Source organism: Rhinolophus sinicus, linkage group LG03 (assembly GCF_036562045.2).
Source record: "Rhinolophus sinicus isolate RSC01 linkage group LG03, ASM3656204v1, whole genome shotgun sequence".
In the NCBI taxonomy this organism is placed as follows: Eukaryota; Metazoa; Chordata; class Mammalia; order Chiroptera; family Rhinolophidae; genus Rhinolophus; species Rhinolophus sinicus.
The window spans coordinates 178,197,097-178,209,874 of NC_133753.1; the positions used below are offsets into that span (position 1 = coordinate 178,197,097).

The 12,778-nt window shown below is 39.2% G+C and overlaps 1 protein-coding gene across 2 annotated transcripts in view; it reads right to left on the reverse strand.

Moving 5' to 3' along the window:
• NPR3 (natriuretic peptide receptor 3) overlaps positions 1-12,778 on the reverse strand; it is a 73,555-nt gene that overhangs the window by 51,316 nt on the left and 9,461 nt on the right. For both annotated transcript variants that reach the window (XM_019737286.2, XM_019737285.2), the window contains exon 2: positions 11,716-11,838. In XM_019737286.2, the coding sequence (XP_019592845.1) occupies positions 11,716-11,838 (123 nt within the window). The remainder of the gene's footprint in view (positions 1-11,715; positions 11,839-12,778) is intronic.

Here is a 12,778-nt window from a genome sequence, read left to right on the forward strand (position 1 = left end):
TCAGTAACATCTCCCATATGGGGCTGTTGAGTGCTAGGAAAGCAGAGGTCGGCTTGGCATGACGCCCCATCAGTAGGGACAAATTTAATTCAGTAGACAACTGGGTGCCTGTGGAGATTTATGAGTGGAACAGAGGAATGACATGATCAGAATCATGCCTTGGGAAATAGCAGTGGATTAGAGTGGGGAGACACTGAGGGTTCACAGCCATAGTAATCCAGGCAAGAGGTTACGAGAGGTTAAAAGTGGGAAGTCATACCCCCCAAAATTAAACATGGTTCACTGCCTGGTTAGAATCATGGCAAGTTTCCTTTTCTTTTCTTTCTTTTTTTTGTCCTTTTAGGGTGTGCGTATGTATGTGTGTGTGCGTGTGTGTGTGTGTGTGTGTGTGTGTGTGTTTCTGAATCTAGGAAATTTTCAATAATAAATATTTATTGCTTTTATAATCATAAAAAGATGGAGAGCCCTTGAGAATGAAAGTAAAGGACTATGCAAGAGGAATCTCAAGACTCTACAAGAGTTACGGAATGAGGGACAACAGAGAGAGAGGTGCATCACCAACGATGCAAAGAGGAAAGGAAAGCGGGTTGTCATTAGAGAAAAGAACAGAGCCAGATGGAGGAGGAGGGGTTAGGTGGACGTGGAAATTATGATTTCATTTAGGGTCATGGTCAGTCCAAGGTGACTGACTACAGAATGCCCAAGTGGCAACACTAGGCTGTGGTTGGAAATGCTGGTTTAAAGCCAGAAAGAGGAGTGAAGGCTCAAGAGAGTGTTGAATGTCATTTCCATATGGCTTATAGTTAGAACCCAGGGACTAACTGCACTGGATAAGAGAGTGCAGAGAAGGGAGAAGGGTTGAGCACAGGCACTTTGGGGGCGGTGTTTTTAGTGGGCAGAAGGAGTAAGAGGAGACAGAGGAGCTAACAGAGGACCAGAAGAATGCTGTGACATGAAAGCTAAGAAAAACAGGATTTCCAGAAAAACATGGGTGGGAACAACATTCAGTGCTCTAGAGCTATGCTGTCTAATATAGTAGCCACTAGCCATGTGTGTGACTCTTTACATTTAAATTCAGTAAAATTAAATAAAACTAAAAATTCAATTTCCCAAGTGCACTTGCCACATTTCAACACAGAACAGAACACAACCAGCATTGCAGAAAGTTCCACTGGACATCACTGTTTTATAGGTGTGGTCGGAGGTAAGGCTAATGTACCTTGGTAATGAGGTCACTGGAGACCTTAAGGACAGCACTTTCAGAGGAGTGGTGGGCACTAAGATCATATTCTTACAGTGGTCCCGAAAAAGGGATGAAAAAGAGGAGAAAGAAGTCTGCTAGTGGAAAGTAAGACAGAGAAGATGATCCTTAACAGTTGTTCAGTAACAGTAATAAGGGAAAGTGAATTTGCTTTGCTTTATTCTGTTTTGTTGTTTTAAACATCATAGGGTCCCAAGTTTGCATTTAGAGTGAGAAGAATACAGAATATTTGTGAAAGACAAAATAACCTGCTCAGCACCAAGCCCTGTGCTCAGCAATCCTGTGGCCAGGGAGCTGGCCCTGGTAAGGGTTGGTACCTACAGTGCGACAACTGTAGGTCTCAGTACTTACCAAGGACCCAGCACATAGTAGGCCTTCAATAAATGTGGGCTGAATGACTAGCTGAGACATCACAGAATACATCCAAGAAATGAATGCCTGAGGTTTCCCTGGGCTGGTTGCATAGCACTATGTATGTCTCTTAACCTCTGGCAGCCATGTAAGTGAGAGAAACACATTGGCCTCCTTGCCTCTCCAAATGTCTAGGTGTTACATGCATGCCATGATGTAGGCTGGTGCAGTTACTCCCACCAGTAAAAACAGCACCACTTACTGGGGAATGCCATTGTGAACAGCTTTGCCTGTAGCATTTCACTGTTTAATCCTCATAAAAATTCTACAAGGTAGATTTAAGTATGCTCCCCATCTCACAGATGAGTAAACTGAGGCTCACGAGGTTAATGTGCCTAAAGTCATTTAGCTAATAAACAACAGAAGCAGGATGCAAATGCAAGCCAGAGCCCCAACGCTCCTGTCGTGCCTGCTGCATACACATTTCATCAGAGTTTGAGGTGGTGCAAGATTTAAAATGGCAATTGCAGTGGGATGACAAAAATGTCAAAAGCAAAAGTAACAGAGGATGAAAGATCGGAAAAGGAAGTGTCTAAATGTGGTTTAATAACTCTAACAGTTGAAAGGTTGCGTCCAATTTTCCTTTTCTCATTTTCCCAAACTGACTTTAATGTGCATATATAACTTTTATAGCAAAACATAGTAAACCTAATCCCACCTCAGTTTTTCTGCTATTTTTCCACTTTTAGCAAGTCAAATAATTTATGTACATCGCCTAACTCTACTATACTTCCATCCCCACCTTAATTAGTTTCCTCTGAATTCTCAGGAAGGCAGCAAAGCTCTACAATAATCTTAACAGCACCAGACGGATTTGCCCAAATAACTTTCCACCTAACTTACATCCTCAGAAGACAATATGAATGAGAAGGCTGACAGATGCTATTAAAAACTCTCCAGGGCAATATGTATCATCTTCTCTCTAGATATTTTTAAACCTATCTTTTCAATCTTATTTTCCATCCCTTGAATTCCACCATAATATATTCTGAACTCATGTAACGATATAATTTTGGCAGATCTGAGATTATTTTTGAGTGCTCACCAAAACCAAACAATCAGTAAATATAGAAACACGATCAATATGGTTTGTGGTTGTTTTTTTTTAATCAAATATCAAGTAAGAATGAAAATAGAGCCTTTTTCTAGAATGGGTATAGAGATTGGTGTGAGGAAGCACAAGATGACAAGGATGTTGAAGAACTTTTCATGAACATACATCTGTTTCTTCAGGCACAAAATCTCAGAAAATACCCTTCACTAATGATGGACGCCAGAACCTTCCTTGAGGTCACTCTGCCTGGCATAGGATTCTGTTTACTGCTTCTACTCTGAGGAGGAGAGGTGCTCCAGGGTCTGTGGCAAACATGGACAGTGTACTCCCTGCACCCATTCTCCCTTCTTCCTGAGTAACAGATCCCCAAGTTGATGTGGGGTAGCAGTAACTCCAGCAAACGTTTCCTGGTTTCCCTCGCAACTAGGAGTAGGCACTGACATGTAAGCAGAAGTTACCAAGTGGGGCTTCCAGAGAGCTCTTCAAACAGAATTAAGTCAATTGAGAGGATCTCTTTTTGCCTTTCATCTTCCTCCTTTTGTCTTGTCTAGAATTATGACACCACCCCTAGAGACGTAGCCGCCATCTTGTGATCTTAAGGATGGGAGCAGGAAAACAGAAGAAGCTTTGTTCCCTGATGACATTTGAAGCCACCATCCCTGCCCTGAACTACTCACTCTGGACTTCTTACAGGTAAGAGAATAAACTTCTACATTTGTTTAAATCATTATTGTTGGGATCCTTGGTTATTTGCATGCAGATGTAATTCCCACTGCTCCAAGGTCGTTAGGATGTATTAGATAAAAGTTGGTTAATTTGGTAACAATGTAGAGCCTATATCAATCTATAAAACTACACCACAGAAAAACATACAGATTTAACTTATTTTTATTTTTTGAACTTATTTTTAAAGTGTGATGTGTAATGGTCAAAGTAAACCAAGATTAATAATAAGTATAACTAACGTTTATTAAATATTCAAGAAGTTTGCTATATATCTCACATATATCACCTCATTTATTACTCAGTCTGATGCCATGAGGTAAATACTAAATGCTATTACTATCATGAGAGGAAACTAAGGCTTGTAAGGGAGGACAAGATTAGGTCAATTTGCCACGAACTACTGCGTGGCACAGCCTCTCAAGCAGACTAACACCTGAGCTCAAAACCTGAGCACAGGCTGTAAAAGGGAAAAGAAAGGAGACTCTAATCAGAAACATCACGGATATTTTGTAGGTTGTATAAAAGCACACTGTATAAATAAGTAATTAAATTTTCAAGAAGCCCAAAAATTGAACTCAGAAAAATTAGTTTTAAAAGTCCCAAAATCACCGACAATAAGTCATATGTGTGTGGGTATACTTGTATACATATACATATATATATAGATAGATATTATATATATAGATATAGATATGACTTCTTATGCACTGATATTATGCAGTGAAGACACAACATCACTTTTGTAATATCCTTACCCAAAAAAAATAAAATGTATAAGCTCAATCTTATCATGTAAAAACACCAGATAAATCCAAATTGAGAGACATTCTACAAAATAACAGACTCATCATAAGTGTCAGGTCATAAAAGACAAGGAAAGATTGAAGAACTGTCACAGATTGGAGGAAATTAAGAAGATATAGCAGCTAAATGAATTGGATCCTGGAACCAAAAAAATATATATATATGAGGAGGAAAGGTGGTAAATTTCAAATAAGGCCTGTAGTTTCGTTGGTAGTATTGTACTACTTTTAATTTCCTTATTTTGATCATTGTATTATGGTCATTCAAATTGTTAGCACAGAGGAATCTATGCTCTGTAAAAGATATGCATGAAATTTATATTATTTTCGAAAGTTTTTTGTAAATCTAAAATTATTTCAAAAATAAATTTTTTTAAGGTTTCCAAAAATTACCTCTAAAAAGAAATTAGGTGCATATAGAGAGTGAAATTGTTTCCATCTTTCAGGAAATATTCTTATGGTATATAAACTGTTTTAGAGCATAAAAAATGGAAAGTGTCCCAATTAATTTTATAAAACTAATATTAACCTGATGTTAAGATCTGGCGATACCACCTAAAGGCAAGAAAACTACTGTCCAGGGCCGGCCCAGTGGCTCAGGCAGTTAGAGCTCCATGCTCTTAACTCTGAAGGCTGCTGGTTCGATTCCCACATGGGTCAGTGGGCTCTCAACCACAAGGTTGCCAGTTCAATTCCTCGAGTCCCGCAAGGGATGGTGGGCAGCACCCCCTGCAACTAAGACTGAACACGGCACCTTGAGCTGAGCTGCCGCTGAGCTCCGGATGGCTCAGTTGGTTGGAGCGCGTCCTCTCAACCACAAGGTCGCTGGTTTCGACTCCTGCAAGGGATGGTGGGCTGTGCCCCCTGCAACTAGCAATGGCAACTGGACCTGGAGCTGAGCTGCACCCTCCACAACTAAGACTGAAAGGACAACAACTTGACTTGGAAAAAAGTCCTGGAAGTACACACTGTTCCCCAATAAAGTCCTGTTCACTTCCCCAATAAAACCTTTAAAAAAAAAAGAAAGAAAAGAAAAAAGAAAACTACTGTCCAATCTCACTCATGAATATGAATTCAAAAAATCCTTAAAAAATATATTAACAACTTAAAATCAGAAATGCATCTTTAAAAAAATCATCATTAAGGGGGATCCAATATATGGTGATGGAAGGAGAACTGACTCTGGGTGGTGAACACACAATGGGATTTATAGATGATGTAATACAGAATTGTACACCTGAAATCTATGTAATTTTACTAACAATTGTCACCCCAATAAATTTAATAAATAAATAAATAAAAAATCATCATGACAAAGTATACTTAGTTCCAAGAATACTATAATGGCTCAATATTAGGAAATTTATTAAAACTGTAGGTCTACTGTATTTGACAACATTCATCACCAATTTTTGATTTTTAAAACCACACTAATAAACTAGGAATAAAAGGATACTTTAATATTTACTTTGAGGTCTGGTCAAGTTGGTGCAGTAGGTAAACACTTTGCTTATCTTCTCGTACAACCACATCAAAATTACAACTAAACTACAAAAAAAAACTATCTTTGAGAATCAGTTAAAATCTTGCTGAACCAAAGCCCTACAACTAAGGACATGCAAAAGAAGTCACCCCGAGACTAGTAGGAGGGGCAGCAACGTGGAACAGGCTGGTCCCACACTCATATGTGACTATTAAAAATTGGGAGGGATATCAGCTATGGAGGTCTACCCTGCTCCCCGCCCCCAAAGGAGCAAGAGGTCCCAGCCCCACCCCAGCCCAGCATTCCAGCGCCAGGGAGAGACGTCCCCATAATTTTGGGTTGTGAAAACCAGCAGAGATTGTATTACTCTGTCCCAGGTGCTTCTCTTAAAAGGATTATGCACAGACTTACCCACCAACAGGATTACTGGCTCTGAGCTCCAGCGCTGGGGCAGCAGCTGGAAAGGCAGCAGGGACATATGGTGGGAAACTGAGTTGTCTGGCTTGGGATGGGGGCTGGAGGGCAGTTTCTCCTGGACAGGGGAGCTGGCGGTGGCCACTGCTTTTTTGTTGAGCCCTCCCCCTTCCCTGCGTGTAGATGCAGGCAGCCGCCATATCTGAGTCTCCATTGTGCTGGCTAATGCCATTCATTCGCCACACCCTGGTGATTCAAGACCCTGCCCTTTTGGGCAACTTTTGGGCACACTCAAGCCTCTTCCAGTGGCTTTTTCATACAAGCCACCTGCCTTAGCTCATGCTGCAGATTTTCTAGGGTCTCTCAAAGGTTCGCAGAACCCAGAAAAGCAGCATCTGGCTTGAGCATGTCCTGTTTCTCTGGCTGAGCAGCCCTAAGCTCAGTATTAGTGACAGCCAGCCTTGGTTTGTAGTTTGGCCTCTTGAGGCACTTCCAAGCACGGCATGGGTGACACCCATCTGTGGATTTCTTTGTGGCTCCTGCCAGGTGGTCCCAGTAGGGCACAGGCTGCAGCTGAACTTGACATGCAGCAGATCCCCTCCAAGGCGGTCCTGGGACTAGCGCCCCCAGTGGCCAGCTTCAAAAGGAGCTGGAGCATCACCCAGCTGCCTCCAAGAACGATACACCCAAGGGGCAGATTAGGCAGGCACCAGAGCCCTGCTGAGTCAGACCCTGCTCTGTAGAATCATTCCCTGCACCACAATTCCTCCACTGTAATCATAGCCAATCCTCACAACCAATGAGCCTGAAGGCCAATCCTTCCCATTGATGTGCAAATAGCAATCAAGGCTCAATTACAAGAGGAGGGCACACACAACCCACACAAGGAACACATCTGGAGTGACAGCTCAAGAGACTAGGAGGACTGCACCACGGAGTCCCGCAGCACACCTACTACATAAGGCCACTGTACTAAGACCAGGAGACATAGCTGCCCTACCTAATACATAGGAACAAACACAGGGAGGCAGCCAAAATGGGGAGACAAAGAAACACGTCCCAAATAAAAGAACAGAACAAAGCTCCAGATAAAGAACTAAACAAAATGGAGACAAGAAACCTACCAAACACAGAGTTCCAAACACCGGTTATAAGGATGCTCAGTGATCTCAGGGAGAATTCAACAAAGAGATAGAAAACATACAAATGGAGATAGAAAACACAAAAAAGAACCAGTCAGAAATGAAGAATACAATAATGGAAACGAAGAATACATTACAGGGAATCAATAGTAGATTAAATGAAGCAAAGGATCAAACCAGCAATGTAGAAAATAAGACAGCAGAAAACACCCTATCAGAACAGCAAAAAGAAAAAAGAATCCAAAAACTTGAAGAGAGTTTAAGGGGCCTCTGGGACAACATCAAGTATACCAACATTCACATTATAAGGGTACCAGAAGGAGAAGGGAGAGAGCGAGGAATGGAAAATCTATTTGAAGAAACAATGACAGAAAACTTCCCTAACCTGGGAAAGAAATAGATATACAAGCCCAGGAAGCACAGAGGGTCCCAAACAAGATGAACCCAAATTGACCCACACCAAGACACATCATAATTAAACTGCCAAAGATTAAAGACAAAGAGAGAATCTTAAAAGCAGCAAGAGAAAAGCAGTTAGTTACCTACAGGAGAGCCCCCATAAGACTATCAGCTGATTTCTCAACAGAAACTTTGCAGGCCAGAAGGGACTGGAAGGAAATAGTCAAAGTGATGTAAAGCAAGGACCTACAACCAAGATCACTCTACAGCAAAGCTATCATTTAGAATTGAAGGACAGATAAAGAGCTTCCCAGACAAGAAAAAGCTAAAGGTGTTCATCACCACCAAACTAGCATTACAAGAAATCTTAGAGGAACTTCTTTAAGATAAAAAAAATAAAAAATATGAATAATAAAATGGCAATAACTACATACCTATCAACAATTACTTTCAATGGAAATGGATTAAATGCTCCAATCAAAAGATGGGGGGGAGCTGAATGGATAAAAAAACAAGACCCTTACATATGCTGCCTACAAGAGACACACTTCAGATCAAAAGACACATACAGACTGAAAATAAAGGGATTGAAAAAGATATTTCATGATAATGGAAAAACAAACAAACAATAAGTTGGGGGTAGTAATACTTATATCATACAAAATAGACTTTAAAACAAAGACTATAACAAGAAACAAAGAAGGACCTATTAATCCCACTTCTGGGTATTTATCCAAACAAACCCAAAATACTTCAAGGGGACATGCTCATCCATATGTTCATTGCAGCATTATTTACATAAGCCAAAGTATTAAGGCAACCTTGTGTCCCTGAATGGATGAATGAATAAAGCAGAGGTACATATTTGTATATACAATGGAATATTATTCAGCCACAAAAGAGAAAGAAATCTTGCCACCTGCAACAACATGGGTGGACCTAGAGGGTACTGTGCTGAGTGTAATAAGTCAGACATCAAAAGACAACTGTCATATGATTTCATTTATAAGTGGAATCTAGAGAACAAAATAAACAAATGAAACAGAAACAAACTCATAGATACAGAGAACATTTTGATGGTTGCCAGATGGGAGGAGGGTTGGGAGCGTGTGAAAAGGGGAAGGGACTAAGTACAAATTGCTTGTTATACAGTAGTCATGGGGATGTGGGGTATAGCACAAGAAATATAGTCAATAATATTGTAATAACTATGTATGGTGTCAGATGGGTATTAGCTCTATTAGGGTGAAAGATGGGAAGGGGTGGGAGGCAGAGTGATAAAGGTGAAGGGATTCAGAAATACAAATTGGCAATTACAAAACAGTCATAGGGATGTAAGGTATAGGGAATATAATCAATAATATGATAGTAACTCTATATAGTGCTAGGTAGTACTAGTCAGGGAGATCACTTCCTAAATTATATAAATATCTAACCACTATGCTATACTCTTGAAACTAATGTAAAATAATATTAATGTCAACTCTAATTGAAAATTTTTAAAAGGGGGGGAAGATCAATAATATTGTGATAGCGTAGTACAATGTCAGATGGTTGCTGGACTTATCATGGTGATCACTTCTTTAGCATAAGGAATATAATCAATAATGTAAAAATAACTCTGTAGTGCTAAGTGGGTACTGTTGAATAACTAAGATGTATATCAGAAATTAACATAATATTGTATGTTAGCTATATTTTAATAAAAATCTTTTTAAAATTTTTTTAAATATCTACTTTGAGACAAAGTCAGAAATTAAATTATTACCATTTGTTATATAATATTATGCTAGAGACTCTTGCCAATGCAATAAAAAAAGAAAAAGGAAATACAGCTGTTCAACTATCAAAATAAAAAGAAAACTTACTATTTGAAAATGATATAAAAACTATTGGAACAGAGGATTTAATTTAAGAATTCTTGAAAAATAAATTAACACAACACAGCTTTTCTATATAACAACTACAATTACAAAATGCAAATGGGAAAAGATCACGATCTTAACAACAACCAGAAAACACAAAACATCTAAGAATGAACTCAACAAGAATGGTGCAGAATTCAAGTGAGGAAAAATGCAAAACTTTGCTTATTGAACATGAAAAGAAATTCAAATAAATATAATAATTTAAAAGTTAGATGATGCAAGGTTGACAAAGATGTAGGAAATCAGTCTCATACACTGTTGCAAAAGTGTAAATTGGTAAACCTCTCTAGAGGACAACTTGGCAGTATCTCTCAAAATTTAAATGCATATAACCTTTGACCCAGAAGTACTACTTCTAGAAATTTATCTTACAGCATATATATTTTGTGCGTGTGTGTGCAACACAATATAGCATTGTTCTTATAGCAAAAAGCTGGGAATCACATAAATATTTAAAAATAAGAGACTGGGCAAGGATGGCATATCAGCATTATAAAATACTATATGTAGACAAACTGTAAACAGTACGATCATTTTATTAAAAAATATTTTTTGTAAATATATATATTATAAAATAGACAAGATGTACACACTTCTGAATATTATAAATGTACCTTTATCTTGGTGATAGAGTTATGGTAACTTATTTTCTTCCCTGTGCTTGTCTATGTTTCTCAAATTTCCTATAATACTCATGTACTATAATGACCAGGGAAAGGAAAACAAGCTTTATCTGTGGATGAAAGGAATTCCAGTACCTAATATTTGTATTGCACTTGCCCATTTATAATGTGCATTCACATGCATTGTCTCCAAATTCTATGGTTGCAAATTGCAAAATTCAGAATAAATGTTTTTCATTTTCACCAGTCTCTACCACTATCTCAACAAACTCAGTATTGCAGCCAATAACATAATTACATTCTGATCTTCGGTCAAGGAATGAAACTACCACTCTGCTTGTGAAAAGAGAGGGGAAAGACGATCATGGCAGCAAAGAGGAAAACACTGAGTGTTTATCCTGCAAGCCTCAAATCTCACATTTTATCCACTACAAGGAAGCAGTGGCTACTTTTGTTTCATCGACTATTCCTTACCCCCATGAGTAGTGTGTTTTACTATCTGTTTATGCACAGTGATCTATTGTTTAAATAAGCCAGGATAACAGAGCAGGAAACTGAGGTATACGTTGTAAGGTTTAGAGTCTGTCTAAATATGTCTCAACAGCAAGAACTAGGAAGTGGAGCTCAGCATAAACATGCCACTTGTGACATGCACACCTACAGTTGCCCTAACCGCCAAAGTGTAGTATCTGAGAAAGTGTTCCATACATAGCCTGACAGTGTCTACTGCAGAGAGAGCCCAAACCACATTTGAGAAAAATGTTTTGTACCTGTGATCTTGATGACCTCTTGAAACACCCTCCATCACAGGAACCCTGGGAACTTCCCCAGATCCATTTTAAGAAATTAAATGCTTTTAATCATATATGTTGATGGCATCTGAACTTCTATATGGGAGAAGCTTAAGGGGCAATAAACTGAAATGAAGGGGGGCTGCGAACAGTGACTTTCAAAATATCTTACCTTAGTTTACAGTGACGGTTATTTTATTTATTTCACATTGCTGCCCATTACATGTGTAATATGCATAAATATATACACACATACAATCATATTACTAAGATAAAAGTTTTATGAAACAATACATATGCTACACGTGACACACTTTGACATGTTCTATTCTATTACATTAATATGTTGTAGTCTGCTCCAAATCTCACTAAAATTATTCCAACAGTCCATCATGGTGGCAACCTGCAGTTGGAAACGCACTGGGGAGGGGTCTTTAGGGCCTGGATTTATGATCACGTGGAGATAAGTCCCTTGGCATCACAGGTACAATGGTATCTTTTGGTTCTATTTGAGTTCTCAGAGAAGAAAAGATTGAGACCTGGGAGTGTTCAGAATCACAAATTTCTAATATCTCATTTACGGAAATCAAATCTGTTGACGTAACTCCCATAACTGGTTCTTTCTCACAACCCCTTTCTGACACCCTGGTAGCGGGAGGGGAAACTGGACGCAGAGTTACCGTAGGAAGAACTGTTGAAAAGCTCGATGTTGAAGAAGGCGTAGTCTCCGCTGGTCATCCCGTGCCGGTGCGCGGCCAGCATGATGCCGCGGATGGTGTCGCCGCTCGCACACATGATCACCACTGCGGAGGGAAGAACAGACGCGTGAGACGCGCTCCGCAGAGCACAGCGAGGACACTGAAACCACTGGGGGGCGTCTCGCAAAGAACGGGCTACTTACCTAGTCCTAAAGTTACCTCCTCACAAATTCCGTATTAATTACAAAGGGAACGAATGGCAACTTTACAGTGAAGAAACCTAGCAGATGCCACCGCAACCATGCAAGGGATGGAAGCCAATGTCACCAACCATGGGAACAGACTCTAAAGCCTCCTGATGTAACACACCCAGGACCAAAACCATGAAAATGGGCAACCTGGATCTAAGCAGAAGGAAATGCCACAAGCCTTGCTTGGGGGACAGTCTGTAGAAGAGTTGGCCTATGCTCTTTAAAATGGCAAATTTCATGAAAAACAAAGGATAAAGAATGTTCTAGACTAATGAAGACTGTTCTAGACATGTAGAGGAACAGAAAATTAAATGCAAGGTGTGATCCTGCATTGGATCCTGGACCTTAAAAAAATAATAATAAAAGTTTTGCTATAAAAAGGCATTATTGTGACAACTGGAGAAATTTGAATAAGGTCTGAAAATTAGATAATAGTATGCATTTGTGTTAAAGTTCTTACATTTTCATAATTCTACTGTGGATATGTAAGTAAATGTCCTTGTTCTTAGGAAACATTCAAACATTTAGAGGTAAAGGAGCACAATGGCTGTACTTACTCTCAAGTAATTCATAAAAACATAGTAATATTTGTGTCTGATGTATATGTGTACGTATTTGGATGGGGGAAGGATGAGGAAAGAAGTGGAGGGGCAAGGGAGGGAGAGATTTGGGACGATAAAGTGTATGTGGCAAAATATTAACAATTGGTAAAAATCTGGGTGAAGTCTATAACAGATTTTTTTAATACTTTCTTACATCTTTTCCAAAAATGTAAAATTGTTTCCAAAAATTAT